Source organism: Columba livia, chromosome W (assembly GCF_036013475.1).
Source record: "Columba livia isolate bColLiv1 breed racing homer chromosome W, bColLiv1.pat.W.v2, whole genome shotgun sequence".
Lineage (NCBI taxonomy): Eukaryota > Metazoa > Chordata > Aves > Columbiformes > Columbidae > Columba > Columba livia.
The window spans coordinates 21,062,862-21,084,827 of record NC_088641.1 but is presented as its reverse complement, the minus strand read 5'-3'; the positions used below and the strand labels follow the sequence as shown (position 1 = coordinate 21,084,827).

General features: G+C 38.0%; 2 protein-coding genes across 4 annotated transcripts in view; one reads left to right on the top strand and one right to left on the bottom strand.

Annotated features, from left to right (window-relative positions):
- Positions 1-6,637, top strand: part of LOC135577013 (junction-mediating and -regulatory protein-like) — a 95,922-nt gene extending 89,285 nt beyond the window's left edge. The window contains 5 exon segments of the mRNA XM_065044452.1: positions 520-654; positions 1,200-1,262; positions 3,583-3,815; positions 4,792-5,100; positions 6,507-6,637. Coding sequence (XP_064900524.1) covers positions 520-654; positions 1,200-1,262; positions 3,583-3,815; positions 4,792-5,100; positions 6,507-6,637 — 871 coding nt within the window.
- The window catches only part of LOC135577187 (homer protein homolog 1-like), a 140,082-nt gene continuing 118,344 nt past the window's right edge, over positions 229-21,966 (bottom strand). For all 3 annotated transcript variants that reach the window (XM_065045032.1, XM_065045033.1, XM_065045031.1), the window contains 3 exons: positions 20,161-20,271; positions 18,423-18,503; positions 229-12,267 (listed from right to left, as the gene is read on the bottom strand). In XM_065045032.1, coding sequence (XP_064901104.1) covers positions 12,079-12,267; positions 18,423-18,503; positions 20,161-20,271 — 381 coding nt within the window. In that variant the 3' untranslated portion in view covers positions 229-12,078. The remainder of the gene's footprint in view (positions 12,268-18,422; positions 18,504-20,160; positions 20,272-21,966) is intronic.

Here is a 21,966-nt window from a genome sequence, read left to right as displayed (position 1 = left end):
AGCCAAGTAAGAATATATACATTTAACTACAAGTGAGAATTAAATCTACAATCATTTAGCAAAGCGTGTTAATAAATATTTAAAAGATCAAAAACTGTTACAACTTCACTGTGATTCTGGGCTACTTGTTTTTAACTATTCATCCTTTATCCCATATATAAAATGAGGAGAATGGCAGCCACATTTGATGAACAAAATAATATTGATGTTTCAATGAAACAAGCTATATTAGAACAAAGCTTTTATTTGAAGATCAGAGATGGGATTTTCAAAAGTGCTTAGCTGAACTGTTTTACTGGAAGTCACTGAGATAAAGTACCTCAGGTGGGCCTTGGTTTAGACTATGGTAATATGGTTGTAATAACCTTGGATTAGGTTGGTGCAAAAGTAATCGCAGTTTTGGACCATGAATTTTAAATCATTATAACCAGGCTCAAACATGTACATATTAATCATAAGAGGAACCATTATGATCAACACATTTTTGCCAATGAGAAATAAGTTTGTTTATTCCTGTAGTGTAAAAATCCGTGCTTTGGGATTTGATGAACTCTTTGAAAGCATTTTCTGCATCCTGCTGGTTGTGGAAGCGTTTTCCATGCAAAAGGTTGTTGAGATGCTTGAAGAAGTGGTAGTCAGTTGGCAAGAGGTTAGGTGAATATGGCAGATGAGGCAAAATTTTGTAGCCCAATCCATTCAACTTTTGAAGCGTTGGTGGTGCGACGAGTGGTCGGGCATTGTTGTGGAGAAGAATTGGGCCCTTTCTGTTGACCAATGCCAGCTGCAGGTGTTACAGTTTTCAGTGCATCTCATCGATTTTCTGAGTATACTTCTCAGATGGAATGGTTTTGCTGGGATTCAGAAAGCTACAGTGGATCAGACCGGCAGTAGACCACCAAACAGTGTCAGTGACCTTTTTTGGGTGCAAGTTTGGCTTTGGGAAGTGCTTTGGAGGTTCTTCTCAGTCCAACCACTGAGTTGGTCATTCCTTCTTTATAACCTCAAGGGTTGTAAGGTCATTCTGCGCCTCATTTTTGGCAAGCCACCCAGGAGGGTGTTTTGCTTGCCTTTTTGAACAATTGGGAAGAAATGTCTTAGGCGCGCCCCGAAGTTGGGTTTTTTTTTTTTGTTTTTTTTTTGTTTTGTTTTGTTTTGTTTTGTGTTTTGTTTTTTGTTTTTTGTTTGGTTTTTTTTGAAAGATCTCCAGTCCCCGTCGTCCATTGCAGGAGCAGACAAAAGATCTCCAGCCACGAGCGGATAAGGTATGTTGCAATAAATTTAAATGCATTTAATTGCATTTGGCGGAAAGCCAGTAAGGTGTGGAGAGTCGTCTCACTCGTGGCCAGAGTTCCGCAGTGGGAAGAGATACCTGGGAAATGGGGGGAGTTGCTGTCTGTGGGTAGAGCTGCTAGCGATCTTGGGGGTAGATGGAGCAACTCTGCGATTTCTGCATCTTGATTCCGAGAGCCAGGATGGACTTTTGCTAATGACTAATTTAGCAAGAGCGAAGGGTAATGTAGAAATATTTTTATTCAGCTGCTGAAAAAGGTAATGGTGAAAAAGGAATAATTGGTCTATAACTGCGTGTTATCTTTTTTAAGTGCCCGGGCATTCCATGCATTCCATTCTAAATCGTCAAGTAACTCGTAAATCGTAAGACCAACCAGCCGTGTTTGTGTAAGCTGTGTGAGTGTGTGCTACTTACAATAATTGCTGTCTGGTGCGCTTTAGCATGTGATCTGCATAAAGCAGAAGATGAGCTTAAAACACCTTGATTTAAGTCACGTGACATGTGAATTAAAATTACAGTGCGCACGATGTAAGAAAGTATATGCAGATATGTTTTTCACCCTCCGAAATTAGGGACATAATAACAAAATGGAACTGGTTCCATTAGAATACTAAAGTACCATCTTGCTCTCCTTAGGATGCATCTTTACACATTAGAGTCACTTAGTGGGGAAACCTGATAAAAGAAAGTTTGAAACAATATTGTATTCACTTGTGGTTTGAATGTGGGGCTATATCAATTAGTGGCAATTAAATGTTGTTCTGCAGAACTTGGAAAATAGGATGAGATACAGTACTTTAACATAATTTGCTTTTATTGTTATCTAATAATTTTGGGACCAGGAAAGGATTTAAGTTGTTAAACTCTGATTTATGTGCTAGTCAGAGATATGGTAAAAGAACAAACTAAATGATGTGATATGATATGATGTGAAATGATGTGAAATGATGTGAAATGATATGATGGATGTGAGCTTGGGAGATTGTATTTAAAAGTGGTTTGTAAGTGGCTAGAATATGAATTGAATTGGATCTAGGAAAATAGAAATAATGGACTTATGTTTAATATGCTGTTTTTCTGACATCTGCAAAAGGTAAATGGGACTGGGGAATGTAACTATCGCTGAGCTAATTGGAATTGCATATGAAGTGTATAATGACTTGAATTAAATGGAAAAACAAGAAAGCGAAATATCCCAGGCCTGTGTTGTAACATAAATTACAAGCCTGTGCCAAGCTCTAAGATAAACTCAACCTCCCCCATCCGCGTGGCCTTGTCTGTGTCTAAACTGCAGCAAGGAGAGAAAGAAAAAATATAGAGAAAAATAAAAAAACCACCACTGCTAGAAGCAGCGGAGGGGGGAGGAGGTGGGATGACAAGCCGTATGCCTCTCAGGGTAGCCTGACACCCAAAATGGTGCGAGCTCCTCTAGAGAAGTTATAGAAACTGAGGGCAACAGAAAGTAGAAATTTGGAAATGTTGTTAGATGAAGCTTGGAGAGTATTCAGGAACCGGAAAAGGAAGATTGTCAAAAGGATAAGAAAGTATGGAACTGAAGAGGTTGGAAGGCTTTGGAAGCCTTTAGAGAGAGGTCAGTATATATATTGGCAAAATGCATGTTGGGGAAGGTACAGAGGAAGTAGGCAGAGAGAAACGGACAGTAGCAAGTTTTGAAAAAGACTGCTGGGAACCTGGAATGAACAGAAACAAGTGGAATTTTTGATGGATGGACAATAAGTAACAATTACATAGTAGGTAAAGGGAGTCACTGGCCAAAGTGAAAGGGCATATTTTTGTTAACCTTTGAAATACAAATTGGTAAACAAGTAGGTATTGATAAATTTCTATATATGTCCAATTCCTTGAAACCTTTTTGGGAGAAATTTGTTGGAACAAATGGATGCAGTAATCAGATTCAAAAAAAAGGAGAAATTACTCTGGAGGTAAATGATCAGCAGTATATGAAAATAATGGGCTTGCTTTTAGCAACTGTTCCCACAGAAGGCAAGATTAATGAAGAAGTCGTGAACCAAGTGTATCCCGGGATATAGACTACTGATGTACCTGGAAGGGCAAAAATGCTGTAAAAATCAAAGAAGGAGAAAAGCCGGTAAGGATAAAACAATGCCCTTAGAAAAGGGAGGACAGGGAAGGAATTCGGCCAGTAATAGAGAGATTCATACAAATCAGGTTATAAACAGAATAACAGAATAACAAAGGACCTCTACCCAGTGGTAGCAAACACCTTTCTGACTGTATTAACTCTAATTTGATTTGGTTTACTGTTTCAGATTTAAAAGATGCCTTTTTGCCTCTCTCTCTGTGAAGCCAGACAAACAATATTTATGTAAAACCCAGCTCACATGGACGGCGTTGCCACAAGGATTTAAAACCAGCCTGACAATATTTGGAAATCAGCTCTCTAAAGATCTTGAATCTTGGGAAGCCCCATCTCATGAAGGACAGATGCAACAATATGTGGATGATCACTACCAGGACACAGAAGACGTGCATAACCTGAACTGTAAGTTTATTGAACTTTTTGGGGCTCCAAGGATACTGGGTATCACGGAAGAAAGCCCAGATGATACAGCACCAAGTAACTTATTTGGGCTATGAAATTAGTGCAGGGCAGAGGACCCTGGGACAGGCTCAAAAGGAAGCTGTATCCAAACTCCAAAGCCTCAAATTATAAAAGAATTACGGACCCTTTTTGGGCATGACAAGGTGGTGCCGGTTGTGGATTTGTAAGTATGGATTGTTTGTCAAGCCATTGTATGTGCTAGCAGCCACAGATCAGGAACACCTGCAATGGAAAAAAGGAGCTACAGGAGCCTTTGAAGAACTTAGTAAGGCTTTGACAGCACCTGCTTTAGGACTCCCAGATGTGAGTAAACCATTTTTTTTTTCTATTCTCTCACAAGAAGCAGGGAATAGTTTTAGGTATACTGGCACAGGATCTTGGCCCGTACTGACGAGCAGCGGCCTATTTCTCCAAACAATTAGATGCAACTGCAAAAGGGTGGCCTGGATGCCTGTGGGCAGTTGCAGCAGTGGTGCTGAACATACAGGAGGCCTGGAAATTTACCATGGGTGAGAAAATGACTATGCTAGTATCCCACAAGTTGTCTACAGTTCTAAAAGAAAAAAGGGGGACACTGGCTTTCCCCACAAAGATGTCTCAAATATCAAGCTAAATCATCGTCACTAACACTGTCAATCCAGCTTCTTTCCTCAGTGACAACATTGGAAAACCAGTTCATCATAATTCCCTGGAAACCATCGAAACCACATACTCCAGCTGACCAGATCTGAAGGACAATCCTATGGAGAACGCTGAGAACTGCTTTACGGACGAAAGCAGCAATATCCTGAATGGTGAAAGGCATGCTGATTATGCTATAACTACTAGCCATGAAGTGATGAAATCTGGACGTCTGTCTAAAGTACTTCAGCACAAAAGGCAGAAATAATCGCCCTTACTTGTGCTCTGGAACTAGCTGAAGGTAAAACTGTGAACTTTTATACGGACTCTAAGTATGCTTTCGGGGTCGTGCATGCGCACGGAACAATTTGGGAAGAAAAAGGTCTCTTGAACTCCCAAGGAAAACATATCAAACATGCAGAAGAAATATTGGCAGCTCAACTTCCTAAGAAGGTGGCAATCATGCATATCAAGGCGCACCAGAAAGTGAGCTCGGAATTGGAAAAAGGAAATGAGCTGGTGGACAGAGAGGCAAAACTGGTGCCTAAGCAAAAGGTGAAAGTGGAAAGTGCCCTAGTCCCTGACGGGCAGGTTATTTTAGAAGGTAAGCCAGAATATACTAAGGAAGACCAGAAACTTATTATAGATCTTGAGGGATCATATAATGAGGAAGGGTGGGCTCACCCCTCACAAGGGAAAACTTACTGTTCCCTCCTATTTAGTTTGGCCTTTAGTAGTTGAAGCATTATATAAATATTTGATCAAAAATAGTAACTACTAATTTGTATACTACTGTAAGACAGGGGACACAGCAATGTGATCTTTGCCTCCAGACTAATCCTAAGAATATACCCAAGCTAGAAATGGGTCAAATTTGGAAAGGAAATGGACCTGGGCAGTAATGGCAAATTGATTTTTTCAGAACTCCCAAGAAAAGGGGGGTGCTGATATTTGTTGGTACTAACTGATACCTTTTCAGGTTGGCCAGAAGCACTCCCTACCAGAACAGCAAAAGCTTGGGAGGTAACTAAAACATTAGTACAAGAAATAATACCAAGGTTTAGTGTTCCAGCTGATATATCCTCTGATAAAGGGACACATTTTATTTCAAAAGTTGTACAGCAAATCAGTCAGCACTCGGGAGTAGACTAGCAACTACATACCCCTTATCATTCTTAATCCAGTGGCCAGGTAGAAAAAAGAAAATGAACCATCTAATTAAACAACAAATTGTAAAATTGGGGCAGGAGGTGAATTTGGCTTGGTCTCAATCTTTACCTTTGGCTCTCTTGCATATGAACAAGGCCAAGGGCAAAGGAAGGGCTAAATCCTCTTGACATCCTGTATGGGAGACCCTATAGTGTACAGAAGGGGATGTCTGCACAAGTAGGGGATGAAATTATGACTCTTCATATGGTAGTATTGCGTCAACAACTTAACAAAATTGGGAAACCTGTTTGTAACTTGAAGCAGGGGTTTGGATGGACCAGTATATAACATCCAATTGGGCGATTGTGTGTATGTGAAGTCCCTTGCAGAAAAAGACTTTGGAACCACAATAGGAAGATCCATTTCAAGTCCTCCTGACGTCCTTCACTGCTATCAAGATTAAAGAATGGAACGCCTGGATCCATCATTCTAGGCTGAAGAAAGCCTGCAAAGCACTATGAAGGGTAACCCAGGCGTACCCAGGGTAACCTGGAAAATTGTGTTTCTTACAGTCATAACTTTACCACACGGGTGGGACGGAAACTGGCATGAGCAAGATCTGAATAAAACTATGGGGGGATGCTTTAAATTAGTGCTTTGGAATCAAAACAATCAGAGTATATATATTACATTGCCCACTTCTGCAGGAGAGAGCTTTAAATTTGTAGTAATTAACCAAAACCTTTTTGAAATTCTATCAAAGAAATTAGATTATGTCCACCTTGACATGTTTTGGTCCTTCTGGACCTTTTGGGTAACCTTTTGTTCCCTTTGGTCCTTTTGGTCCTTCTGGGTGACCAGCCCGGGCGGCACTTACTACCTCATCAAAAAGAAACCTGAAAGAGAAGACAAATCCTACAACTGCAGTGAGCGGGGCCACCGTGCCAAAGAATGCAAGCTCCCATCGCAGCCCAGAAGATGCCATGCACTAAAGAAAAAAGAGCAAAAGGCAAACAGTTAAAACCTTGATCAGTTTTTAGGTATTGCTAGAAATGTTTGCTTTTTTTTTTTTTTTTTTTTTTTACTTTTTAAGCATACTTGTTGCTTAATACTTTATAGCATTGAGCATTTGAAGGTATAGTATATTTGCTAAGTTGCTTACAGTAAAATATGCATTTAATATGTCCTTTTGAATATAACAGAGTTAAAGATCTTTCCTAAAACCAAGCATAATGGGCTACTGTTTAAGTCTAACAATCATGTACAAAACTAGTGAATGGCAAATTGGTTTTAATTATTTCTCATTTATTCAACAGGCTTAAAAAATAATTTAGTTTAAATAACCTTTACTGGCTTCATTCATGCAATACAATCTGCAGCCATCTGTATTTCTTGAGCTTTCATCTGATTCTGTATTTGTATATATGCAAGATTGAAATCCAAAACATACAGCAACCACAGTAACACAGCTGGGAGATGTTGAGTGTCCCTAGTCCCCAACACCTCTGTTTCAATTCAGAAATCAGAAAAATGTTCCTAAAAGAATCTGAGAAATCAAGCTGGTCTACAGCAAACTGATTACTGAATAGGTGAGTTTCTGGAATAAAATCTCTGCAGAGCTTGGACTATACTCACCAAAATGGCCATTGTCCTTCTTGCTCTCCCCTTAGCATCTGGATGCACATATTGTTTTTGAAGATCCATGTAAGGCAATCTTTTTGACAGCTTTCCCCAAAAAATCTAAAACTGTTACTGTTCCTTCCCATGCCTGCATTTGAAAATGACACAAACTGCCAGATGTATTGTTGCCACTGAACTATGCTTGTGCAACACCAGGCAGTGAGGAAGAAAGTGGGTATAAATTACGCTTGTGTTTATTTGGTCCTAGGATGAGCTGCCAACAGCGCAGAGGCAGTGCTGGCAGCTTCAAGTCCCTGAGAGTTTATGGCAAGCAAACGATGACATCCCATATGGTGTGAGAATCCATGCTATCTAGAGGTATCACAGTTTATTTTGATATAAACAGTTGCACCTGCTTTCCAGCTATGTTGCATGGCCATAACACTGGAGATGAGCTGAACTGACTCCAGGATTTAACACAAAACTCTGTTCATCATTCACAGACATTTAACATAATGGGGAAAATTAATCCTATTTGTCTGGAGTGGAACTAATGCTACTAAGCAAAAATAGAGAACTGTTTTAAAAAATACCTGTTACTCCATGATATGTTCTCTTGTTCTCTGCTTAGCACCATTGAGAGGTAGTGCACATATGTGCAATTATTAAGAAAATGTAAACAAGACAATTTGAACATTACTTTGCAGAGTCAGGTCCATTCACAAAAAAAAAAAAAAAAAAAAATAAAAAAATCAGTTTATAGCTGTGCATTTAATTGACCTGTACAGTTACTGAGATTGAACTATGTGCATTTGGATGGAGTTTCTTGATGGTTGGTTGTGTTTTGTTGTTGTTTGGTGGTTGGGTTTTTTTTGTCTTTTGACATTCAGACCTAATCTCTAATCATGTTTATATTTTACCTCATCCAATATTTCTTTAATCAAACAAATTAAGTGCTTTTACCTGCAGAGAGTTAAGGTCTGCAACAGTTTTCCATTCTTCTTTTCATGCACTGTTTCTGAAAAAGGCTTTGATTTTTGCCTTTGAAATAAACTTGAAATGAATGAGGTGTTCAGAGAGTGCTTTTCAGAAGCCACTTCAGTACAGAATATAAAAGATGAAAAAACAATTTGAGTTTTAGCCCCTTATTGAAGATAAGCATGAAGTTAGTCCCTAACTGGAAGAAAAATGAGCAGAAATCAGAAACCTTCCACAACTTACAACTGAAAAGACACATCTCAAAATATTAATCTTTAATTGATGCATTGTTCAGTCTTGCAGGGTTTTCTTTAAAGGGATTATCCTGGGAATGCCACCAGTAGCATTAAATGATACTTATTTTTGTTACATCTGGTTTAGCCCTTTATATATTTATTATACCTGAAACTGTATTTTTTTAGAGACCTTAAACCAACATTTCTGCATTATCAGTTCATTTTGTTCTCCTCTTTCCTGTGAATATTAACCAGGAAAAGGAATTCCCAGTCTGCAACAAACAGATTAATTCACATGTTTTACTTTGTCCACATAGAAAAATGCAATTTCTGGATCATTGAGGCATATGGATTATGAACAAGACACTCCAAAAACTAACTATCCAGATGGGGATATACTTAAAAAAATCTTTTCTGTCCAAATCAGGATTTCACACTATAACATGCTAATGCAAAATCCAGTAGTACCTGAAAGATTAATGTAGCTGCTGCTATCACTTGCACATAGTTGAAAAAGTTTGAAGAAAAAAAAGAGTAAAAGTACATTCTCCAGAGAACAGAGAGTGTATTCAAAAATAAAAAGTGTATTTTTGATTACTTTCCTTTTTTGTTGTTGTTTTGTTGGGTATTTCTGTTAGGTGTGGTTTTTTTGTGTGTGTGTGTGTTTTGTTTGTGGTTTTTTTTTGTTTGTTTTTTTTTTTTTACAGGACTGTAGTTGTCATGTGAGTTATATGTGGTGTGTCTGCTCTCCCCTCCTGTGCAACTTCACAGTCATGTTTTCAGGCTATAGTATTCAACACTGTTTTCTGCTATACATATTCCCATAGTTTCATCCAAGGTAGATACAATGCATAATACCTGTCTCTGGGAAAAGTAATGTTTCAAACAAGCAGACTTTTATCTTAGAAGTGGAGAGGCTACAGTAGGTTGCAATTTCAAAACACCTACTGTAAATAAACATTAAAAATACTCTTAGCAATAAGATTTTATTTATATGTGCACATATGTCCACCTTATCCCATATTTATGTTTGACAACTATTTGGGAATTCAAAGGTGCAGCCCTCAGTAATTATATTATTTAAAAATAGGCAAGGAAGCATATCTACGGAGAAAATAACTTCTCAAATATCAATTTCCAATTTTAAATTTAATTTAACTAGGAAAATATTTAAAATGTGCACATCTAAATTTTTTCATGTTCTGTTATACATATGTGTGTATGTACACATAGAAATAGTCATGTACCACCCATATTCACAAAATTTAAGTGGAAATATTTTGGTCACTACTTTCCCACATGTAAATGACATAATATCTTTAAAAATGTCAATAATAATTAAAAATAATTAAAAATAATATTACATTTATTCCATCATCAGCTTTCTGTGGTTTTATTCTTTCTTCATCCTTATTATGTCCACTGAGCATTAACAGGACAGATTCTCCTTGTACTTCCACAGATGTTGTGCCAACTGAATGTTGCTGACATCACAAGGACACATCTGGTTTACAGCAGCGCAAGTGACAAGAGAATCAGGCCCAAACATCCCCAGATAAATTAAAAACTGGTTGTACCTGCTGATTTGGACCTGATGAAGATATATATACATATATATATATATAAGATATATATACCCCACCATCTAAAATCCACCAAATGAAAAACCCATAGCTTACCACAAAGTTTTCAACCAGTAGCATGCTGAACCAAGCTCCCCCCACTCCTTTAATAAATAAAATTAATAAAATAATTGAGAAAATAAATATGGTGAAAACTTAAACATTGTGTACATTACACACAGTATAATACATGATGGTTTAGCATTTGACCTAAACCATTTTCCTGACTAGTCAGAGGACACCTAATAAATTACTGGTAAAGAAAAAACCCCAGTATTTTAGAAATAAAGTATGTATTTCTGATACAAATGAGAACCTGTGTGTATTATATGGTATATACACACAGTACACACATAAAAACAAACTTATCTTTTCTAGTTTTGAATAGCAGTCTCTAGTAGAGAAAATTGTATTGTACAAATTTAATAAGCAGCTAGATTTCATGTTTAACATTCAAATTAATTTGGGGAGCAAACAAATGTCAGTGCATCTTTTGACTTTGAAGTATGACACATTCATATGTTTTAAAAAATCTCTCTTCAACATTACAAGCAATTTATGGCAAGAATGTACTTTGATGTAAAACAGGACACTTGGCTTACCTTTCAAAGATTTGTTTTGTTTTCTTTGTTTTTAAATAAATCTATTATATAAAGAAATGCATGTGTTGTCAAAAGTCTGTTAAAATTACATCAAAACACCCTGAAAACTTGTTCACTGAGGATAACTGAATTTGATTTCCTGTTTTTAAGCATTTAGTTAACAGTTCAGAATATAGCCTTGTGTAGTTTCAATAAAGATGTGATATGAAAAACCATAAAAACATATCTCCATTTCAATTTGTTATGACAACAAAACTTCTAGAAACAGCTTTCTTGTCTGGACAAGTTCAGTGTACATGTAATCCCTTGCAATAGCTCTATGCCCTTAATGCAATCTGTAATAAACAATGCTCCTCATAAGCCATTATTCCCAAAACCTCAAATTCATGTGACATTCTGAATAAGTCTCCTGAAGAACAGGTTAACAGTTAATTGAACATAGTCGATATATGGATCATGGCCAGAAAACAAACAACTGGCTATTTCTTGTTATCTGTGCATGTCAAATTTTACATGTAAAATTCTCAGGGTTTTGGTTTTTTTTGTTTTTTTGTTTTTTTTTTTTTTTTTTTTGTTTTTTTTTTGGTTTTTTTTTTTTTTGGTTTTTTTTTTTCTTCTGAGAGGCTCACCTGCCATCGTTAGTTGACTTCAAAATATAGTTAAGTGGAAGATAGTATTTCACTATAATTACATGGAATTCATATGAAAAAGTAAACCTTACATTGGCAATACTGTAGAACACCAGAGTAAGCTCCATAAAGAAATACAGTATCCCCAACCAACCAACTAACTGAAAAACCCCAAAAGGAATAAATTTATACAAGCAGATATAGTAATGTTGATTCAATTAAAGATGCAGCTCTCTCTCACTCCTGGAAGGAATAAATTAGTAACAGCAGTGCTGCTCCACAGTGGAAAGTATCCTGAGAAATTATTAAGAACAACGAAATACAGGGCTGTCATCACTATGTTCTTGCACAAAACACAGCAATTAAATATCTTAAATAAATAAAAAAGCAGATAACCTATATTGTATCTATCACAAAAAGGGAATGTGAACTGGGACACTGCTAATTCTTTCATCACTGATAACTGGAAAAGGATTGCATTAAGTGACTGTTAATATCTTTCAAGTTATCTATGGCCAATAATGTACAAGGAGGTAATTTGTAATTCAAGTTTGTTTGTAGTTTTTTTCTTCAACTAGCTACAAGCCGAGTTCTAAATTTTATATTGAAATATGACTCAAATTTAAAACAATCCCTCTAAGAGGAGCATTTTCTATTTTTGTGCAACTTTGATGCAGGGTCCAACACAGTCCTATGAAGAGAGACAGTGCATCTTTAGGCTGATTGGTATTGAAATCCTATTTTCTTTAGCTGCATTCTATTAGCTTGGCCAAATTATCTCGTAACTCTGTTAGTTCAAATATTTTTCCATCAAGAATTTCTAAAAATGTCTTCAAGTTATTGCGAAAAGCTTCTTGCTCATTCTGACTTTTCTCCAGACGTTGCTCTAGATCAGACAGCTGGACTTCCAGGTCTTTGTTTCGAATTTCTACTTCCTTCAAAGAAAATACATAACATGTTAATGTATTGTCTGCAAACAGAAACCAGTCTAACCTCCTGCTGGTATTCATGTGCTATTTTTGTCAACTGGTTTTTGAAACAATTTGTGATTGTGACCCTTTACAGTTTCCACTGAGCCAAAACCAGAACCCAAATTGTTATTAGGATTACATATGTACTATAATTTCCTCCATTTTTTCAGTAATTCATCTGAAGGACAGAAACTTTTGGACAGGGTTAAAATTTAGTCAGTGAACAATGGATGTGTTATTCAGGTAACCTGTGTAACCTCATCTAGGTGTTCCTGCTCCGGCAGGGGGATTGGACTAGATGATCTTTCAAGGTCCCTTCAAATCCCTAACATTCTGTGATTCTATCATACAGAAATATGCCATCTACTGGAAACAGTTTCTCAAAGGTTTCCCTAAGTTCAAGTATTCCCTTATTTAGACTATATGAATTGTTCAAGTATACAGTCCCCATTAAATGGTCTCATATAGAAGCTCATCCAGAATACTGCTTTACAGATGGAGGAGTACTACCTTACTCCTGTCCCACATTATAGACCTTTTCACCTGAAAATTAAGACAGAAACATAAACTGGCAAGACTAACGTCAAGGTGAAATCGACTGTAACAAATTTAAACCAGCAAGTGCAATCTTGTCTCATTGCACTGTGCCCCAAAACTCTCACCTGTAAGTTCTGCAGTAGTGCAGCTGTGGGAGCAGGGAAAGTGCGTGAGCCACCAGTTCTGTACAGACAAGCTGTTCCCATACAGCAGGTGGAAGGATGAATTAGCAGCACATTACACATAGCTGAGGGGATCCCTGAGCAAACTCAGCTCTTGTTAATGATGAAGAGAAGCTCTCTCGTTCCAGACAGCTTTCTTTCTGCCCTCCCACTCTTCCACTGTTTTTTTTTTTACAATTCTTCTGTCTCCCTTAAAGCTAACAAATACATTCATGTTTATATTGAAGAGATCTCAGCTAACCATAAGAAATAACCTGAGCCATACAGAATATGTATTTGGGCAGTCAAGAGTAACAGGTATAAAATGGCAGCTTTGTGTCAAAGTCCGTGGCCTTTCCATCTGTGAGGGTTGTGATGACAATGTCGATGGGCCGCTGCACCCCTGGCCAGAGGAGAGATGGGATCATGTCTTATGAGGAGCAGTTGAGAGAACTGGGGCTGTTTATCCTGGAGAAAAGGAGGCTGAGGGGAGACCTTATTGCTGTCTACAACTACATGAAAGGAGGTTGTAGCATGGAGGGTGTTGGTCTCTTCTCCCAAATAGCAAGTGATAAGACAAGAGGAAATGGCTTCAAGTTGCACCAGGGTGCACATAGTTTAGTGCTAGAGTTAAGTTATGCTTGGACTCGATGATCCTGAGGGTCTCTTTCAGACTAAATGATTCTATAATTCTATGTGGCCAGAGCTCAGTGTCAGCTCCCAGCCTTGGAGGAGGGGTAGCTCTGGGACCCCCAGCAGCAGTGCAGGTGGAGAAGGGAGAGCCTTGGGGGCCTGATCTCCTCATAGCTGTGGTTGCTTGTGCAATCAAGGGTTACATCCAAGCTGAACTGGAATATCTCCCTTCTTTGTAAATGAGCAAGTTAGAAATTACAGAGTTTTGGCCACTGGTCTTGAACAGCACAGCTAAGAGCAGGAATTACCCCTTGCTGCCAGGACCAAGAGAAGAACTAGCTTAATCTGTTTAACACTGAATAATATAGTTGCCAAAGCATTAAAGGAAGCTAACTGAAAAGAGTATTTGTAGAAACAATATAAATTAAAATGTCTACATACTTATGTAAGGATTAACTACTCCACCATTGCTACAAACGAACAAGCTAACTGAATATAACCCAGTCCATTCACTCTGTAAACTCTCCTTCATTGACTCTACTCCTGCCCTCCAAACAGTACTGACAAGTACTACCCAGTGTAATGACTGCATGGGTTCAAGGCCCTCTGAGGCTGAGTAACTGCAGTACAGAAAGAAAAGGGAAATTCAGAGTCCTCTCAGCTCTGCGGGAATGTCCTTCTTTTAGCTCACAGAAAACCTATTGCTGTTTTCCCACATTTGCTCATTCTTTCTGCTTCTCCTGTCACTGCTCCTCTTCTAGTTACGAAATGCATGTGCTCTAGGAAGTGTCCTTGCCACTGCTCTTACCCCAGAGATACTTAATTTTTGTAAGTAGGCAAGCCAGTGATGAAAGGGAAGAAATCCATGGATATGCATATGGTTTTATTTCATGACATCTGGGCCTGAAAAGCAGCCTGTATCTAGCAGCCTATATCTAGCACTGAACATCATCTTTCAGGCCCTCCTCAGATGCTCTTAAACTGAGGAATTGTTCTGCTATGAGCTGTTAGGTGGGAGCACCCAGATAAAACCAAAATCTTTATGTTAGATGTAGGAACTTTTATCCATATTCAGCATAAGGTGTTTCCCTTTAACTCTCCATTGCTAGTCCTTGCCTTGCATTTCTTCAAAACAGAAAAGTTTCCTTCTTTTTTTTAAAACTTTCATTTAGCTTCCCCAAACACATCCTCAGATATACTTTCTCCCATACTTCCTTCTGTTTTATTTTCCCTAACTTCTGCTTAACATATTTAATGACTTATGGTAAGTAGAACTAACTGAAATATGCTATGAGCTGTTGCTTTTAATTTCTGGAAAACACTTCTTCCCAAATTTTATATTTGATCCTTATACATATTTACCCTAGATTAGTATTACTGATTTTCGCAGTAGTATTGCATTACATGTCCAGCTCATGTAGTTTCTTATTACAAGACAGTGTACCTCAAAACTGTTACTTCTTGATGGGAAGAAATGGAGACGTGTCCATATGAGAAAATCTATTCCCCTGGTCGTGCAATTTAACTTTATGTGCAGTTAATCTCATCTAACAATAAACTAACTCTTCTGATACATTCAAGCCCTTTACATGGTTTATTTTACACTGTTTTTTCAAGCTTTTCTTACACCAGGGACAATAATTTGTCATACATTTTGTTTTGTTTTAGAAAAAAAATTAACAAGTTATGATTGTTGTTTGCACTTTAATAATCTTTTGTGGAATTCAGTGCAAGGATCCGAATAAAATATTTGAAACATAGACAACAGCTATATTTAGGAATCATAGTAATAAAGATATCCTGACTTACTGTGAGAATGATACTCATTATAACTAATTGACAGGTCTTCTCTACATTACTAATGAAATTATTGAGTAATAAGGACTCTGATACTTACCGTTCACAGTGCTAACATACTGCTCTTCACTGGAATTTGCCAATGATAGATTTCTAATTCTTTCCCTGATATGAATGTGTCAGAAATGTCATACACTTTGAAAAACTAATTTCTTTGCATAGAGTTCTTCATACAGGCTATATTCCAAAATGCTTTAGAGTTACATAAGCCATTTGCAAAGACAAGAGGGGAAAAAAATAAAGCAGAAGAAAAAAGAATGAAACAAACAGATATAGACCCTGGAGACAATCACCCTGAAAACAGATGATGAGTCAACTAAGTGAACGGATGTGAGATGGTTAGTCTGCAGCTACAGAAGAAAACACCATTTCACTGACGTCACAGACACAGGGTAAAGTGGCTCAGAAAAAGCCAGTATTATCAAAGCAGGAAGATTATAGCAAGGTAAAGATTCAAGATCTTTTAGTTGGGCTGCATCAGGTCAGTAATAAGCTTTAAGCTGAAGAAAAGCAACTTTTACCTTAGATCCTAAGACAGCTTTAAATTTATTTGAATAGGATCATATAGAACTATTTTCAGAAACTGATCTCCTACAATGTGACATATGAAAATATATACATAATATATCCATTTTGTTACTAAAGATATAAATATACCAAAAGGAAGCTACTGACTTTATAAAGAATAAATTTTTAATAAAAATTCTAAATTCTAAAACTGCTTTCATCTCTTACTAGTCTCTCATAATTCTAAGGATGACTAGTTCTCAGCTCATTATTACTTTTCATGTGATCTTACACTGAAATTATTGCATATGCTACTGCTAGAACAATTTACATTTTGAGTCTCTCAGATAAGTTCTTTTCAGCTGAAAACTCTCATGCCTAGTCTAAAGCCAGCAACAATTTTTGGAATAGTGGAATAGGCAAGCTCAGATGTATTCAAAATAGTCTTTAAAGAAACACTATAATAACATACTTTTTCCAAAGAATTTGACTTAAGAATGGGGAAAAATGAATAAACTAATTTTGTTCTTATGTGGTTTATTCTGTAGTTAAAATGACATTAAAGGAAGTTCCAAATCATATAATGCATTTCAAAGAATATCAGCTTAATGATTTTTAAGCCCTGGATAATCTGACAGGGTTTGTTTTCATCATGATTTAGGTCAAGCCACAGAACAGCAAGGGTCACCCTTCAGTACTTTGGATTTTGAGTTATTTAATGCCTGTGTTTCCAGTCCTATCAAAACTCTTAAGTCTGAATTCAGAGTTTAAACCCAACTAAGCTTTGGGTCAGCCTCATTCAGAAGACAGGTTTCACAAGGGAGGTGTGTCTGTGCTGGTTGGTCAGCCCAGAGACAGAAGGACAGGAGCCTAGACATAACAAGTGTACTCTACGCTGGGTTAAGAACTGGCTGGAGGGCCGGGCCCAGAGAGTGCTGGTGAATGGGGCTGCATCCAGCTGGCGGCCAGTCACTAGTGGTGTTCCCCAGGGGTCAGTGTTGGGTCCAGTCCTGTTTAACATCTTTACTGATGATTTAGATGAGGGGATTGAGACCATCATCAGCAAATTTACTGATGACACCGAGTTGGGAGGGAGTGTCGACCTGCTGGAAGGCAGGAGGGCTCTGCAGAGGGATCTGGATAGACTGGAAAAATGGGCTGATTCCAATGGGATGAAGTTCAATAAGGCCAAATGCCGGGTGCTGCACTTTGGTCACAACAACCCCCTGCAGCGCTACAGGCTGGGCACAGAGTGGCTGGAGAGCAGTCCTGTATCAAAAATAGTGTGGTCAGCAGGACAAGGGAAGTGATCCTTCCCCTGTACTCTGCATTGGTGAGGCCACACCTGGAGTATTGTGTTCAGTTCTGGGCCCCTCAGTTCAGGAAAGACATTGAAGTGCTGGAGCGGGTCCAGAGAAGAACAACACGACTGGTGAAGGGACTTGAACATAAGACCTATGGGGAGAGGCTGAGGGAGCTGGGGTTGTTTAGTCTAGAGAAGAGGAGGCTTAGAGGTGACCTCATCACTCTCTATAACTACCTGAAGGGAAGTTATAGCCAGGTGGGGATTGGTCTCTTCTCCCAGGCAGTTAGCAATAGGACAAGGGGGCATGGGCTTAAACTCTACCAGGGGAAATTTAGGATGGATATTAGAAAGAAATTCTTTACGGAGAGAGTGGTCAGGCATTGGAATGGCCTGCCCAGGGAGGTAGTGGACTCGCCGTCCCTGGAGGTTTTTAAACTGAGATTGGACATGGCACTTAGTGCCATGATGTAGTAAACGGAATAGAGTTGGACCAAGGGTTGGACTCGATGATCTCTGAGGTCTTTTCCAACCCAGTCGATTCTGTGATTCTGTGATTCTGTATACTGAGGGCATACTGCTTCCAGTAGGCTGAGGTATCTGGCTTAACACACAGTAAAGAAACAACCCAGAAAAAACAATAAAAACACAGTGATTCTAATTCCAAGAAAATGTCAGAGTGTGTTTTTGAAGTCTGTACTACATAACATTTTGACCTTTACTTTCTCAAAGCACGTTTAAAAACTGAATACAAATTCATCCCGACATGATGATACACAGCCTGACAGTTCAGTGGCACATGACTTCTGGGAAGACATGGCAGTGAAAATGACACCAGAATTGGCTAGAACTTGTATCAATGAAGCACATCTGCTAGTCTGAGTGTATTCCATGCACTTGTAAACGAAATTTTCCCTCAGGAAAAAATAATGACTTACAGCAGGTGTAAATTTTGGTACAAATTCCCAAGGAGCATCCCAACCCACCACTTTGCAACACAATGTAATTTGCATATTTATCTGGCACCTTCAGTGAATATACCACAAGTTGCTGATGCGAACTGCTCACTTGATGATCATTTTTCCCTTCTGTCTAAGTTGAGATGGTGCACTATAGCTCACCTGTAACTTCTGGGTCAGAGAATCCTTCTGTGCCTGGAGCTTTCTGGCACTGTCAATTTCTTGTTTCAGTCTTTCTATTTCCTAAGGAAGAAGAAACAACCTCACTAGCAACTACCTGGCTTGGCCTCAGTGCAGGTAAGCTGGCTGCTGCTTCTTCTTCTGAGAAAGCCATTGCAATATCAATAGTGGCAGTTAGCTACTGCCCATCATAGCACATGAAGTTTAAGCCCTGCTTCCAATATTCCTGAATCACAGTTGAAAAAGAGAAGTTCTATTGTGAATAAACACATAAAAGCTTTTTCTTTGCTATAAAAATCCCAGTCTTTCCCACACAAAAGATATGAAGTAATGTTTTCCTAGAAAATTATGTACTTTTAATTAGAGGAACAGTTTTATACTTTAAATTCTATTATAATATATCCTCCATTTTTTTCAAGAGAAAAATCTAGTTTTCATTTGTGAGTTGCTTATTATGTCACTAGCAGGGCTGGGCATCAAAAATTGCCTGCTTTGACCATTAATTTCTGTAAAAAGAGAGTCTAAAAGAAATTGTATCCCTAATTTAGCAAGAAGGAAGTAATAAAGTATAAAAAATAACAAATATAGATAATGAATGAAAGAGAATTTTTTTCTTAGCTTACTTTCAGGAGACAAGAATAGAAACAATTAATGAAACTAAAAGGTATAAAACTTAAAGCTAGTATTTTTCCTCAGAAATCATAGTCACCTCCCAGAACTCCTTTCTGAAAGATCTCTTTGCAACAAATAGCTCAGCATAATTCAAAAGTGCATGGGCACCAAAATAAGAAACATTATCAATCTGAGGCTAATCTCTTAAGTATGAGGGAGTTTGGAAAAAGTTTGTTCCATTTTGGAAGGATATTCTGTAACTCATGCATCCTCCTTGGAAACACCTAACAACAGCTCCACTGGAGGAAAGACCCTGCAAGATACACAGCCCCTCAAAACATCCACACCAGTGCCCACTGCATCTGTCACAGAGGTCTCAAGGGTTCTGGTCTTACACGGGGAAAACAATCCTTCATACGTGGCTCCTTCCACCTCCTTTTTCTCATCCATAAAGGGGCGATTCTTGATCATTCTGGGGCACAAATCTGCTTTCCTCTAGGACCCGTGCCAGTGCACGTGTTACTCCCTCGCATTTTCTTGCTGCTGGTCCAGCCCAAGGTAGATGGCGCAATAACATCGTTACAGGCTGGGGGTTGGGCATGCGTTTAAGGAAGAGGCTGATCTTAGGGATCATAAAAGTCAGCTATCTTAACATAGCCTGAAAAACAGATTGGCCTGAAAAACACATGGATCTATTATTTGCTCCAAACCCTACAGCCCAAAACCCTACTCTCCAGAAACACGGAAAGCGTGCTTACAACTTCTTCCCTTCTTAGTGAATTTGGACTGCATCAGTGTGATGGCTGCAATGTAGAAACTACATATGCCTTAATGCAGAGTTACTTTTGCAAAGAGAGATGCTTGGTAAAAGCAAACAAGAAAAAAATGATATTTTTTTGTTGTTGTTCAGATACCCAGCTCTATATTGGACTGATGTAGTTATATACCTGGAAAAATATTAATCATTTCAAAGAAGCTGAAAAAAATGGATTTTACTTCATAACATCTATAGGAAATAATACAGTATTTACTAGTCATCACAAGTTTAATATTGAAAGCCTTTAGAAATGACGCAACAAAAAAGGCAAGAATAAATGTTAGCAAATACCTCTTCTTTTTTCTTCAGTGTAGACTCTAACTCTTGTATTGTCTGGTTTAATTCTGTTTTATGCTTGTGGACTACATTGGCTTGACTGTTCATACACTCTAGCTCAGTCACCTGTTGAAATAAATAGAAGCAACACATACAGAATTTATTGCAACAAATTCAAGGTACTATCACTTCTTTGGATAAATAGCTGCATTTGAAATATACCCTTAGTTTACTGTAATACATTGGAATCAATATATTCAGTATGTTACAGCCTGAAAAAACATTAGTTACAAGTTATACTTACTAATTTTTGAAAATTTTATGAAAGCAGCTGAATTACCATTTCAGAAACAGTAATGTCTAGATGATTAAACACAGATCTGCTTGTCTAACTAACCTCTCCATCTGGCACTTGCTAATGTTGCACTCTCTTAATCATCTAAGCTACAATGCTCACCTATTTCCTAGCAAGTCAACTGACATTTCACAGCCTCAATTTCTCACTCAGCATCAACAATACAATAGCAGACACTCAGCCACCAATGTACAGCTGTCAATTTCTTACTTCCTCTACTTTCGGATTTCATCTCTCAGTCACAAAGCAAACAGCTTAATGGCACAATTTGTATTTGTACAGGTCCTCTTTATTAGCAGGGAGCAAACATATGCCTGCATGGATGTCTGCACCAAAACCTTTTTCTTTAGTAACAAACTGTTAAAATATTAAAAATACAATAACTCATTTTTTTCCAGAAGATATGTGCCTGACAATCTTAGTATACAGTCTTCAATAAAGCTGCATCATCTATGTACAGTAACTAACAAATCTGGCCCCAAAACTCCTTTGAACAAAGTTTATTTCTGTGCTACCCAGTTCTGCAACAAAACCCTTAAGGTCTCCATTTACCTTTCTCAGAGAAGTAGCCCCTAGACAGAGGGCATGTACTCTCCAAGAAAATTTTATTTCTTACATAAAATAACATCTTGAGGAATCAAGGTTGGTGCCCTCCAGCACCGATGTAGCTCGTGAAGCCACTGTGATGCCAGTGATTTCAGACTCCGAACTGTTTGTAGGCTCAAAAGGTAGATTACTGAGTGCAGGGAGAAATCAAAGGAAAGCCAAGATGAAATATAAGAAAATTAAACCAAAATCCCTATCAGCTTCTCCTTTCTGAGTCACAGAGCATAAATTTCCCCTCTGTAACAGCTATGAGAAGTCTAGTTTCTTCTACTGGAAAACTATGTTTAGACATTTTTGCATATGAGTCTTACAAATGAAAAGAAACTGAGATTATAGTAAATTCTTGAAAGGAGTAAGGGGAATGAGGGATGAGGAGATAGCTTGGTAGCACAACACCTCACCCCTCACCCCCAAGAACTATCTCTGGAATTGTCCCAAAAGAAATAACAGTGCTTATGGCAAAAAATGTAATAGAAGTTTGCTTGGTTTTATATGCCACTGAGCATTATGAGTGAAGTCTTGGATAATTTTCTCAATTTGCTTCAATTACACAAAAATATATCTAGATGATTTATGACTGCTACCAATTATGACTATTACAGTATTCACCACTATAATTACACAAAAACCAAACAAGCACAATTGTGGCACACTGACTAGGAAAACCCTATGACTAAACAGTGTCTGAACTAACATCTAAATACAGCAAGAATCACAGAGGTACAGAATAAATTAGGCTGGAAGGGGACCCTGGTGGTCATCTGTTAGAGGGCCCCTGCTCAAATTAGGGCCCATTTTGAAGTCATATTTGGTTTCTCAGGGTCTTGGCCAGTCAAGAACGCTTCACCATCTACTACAGT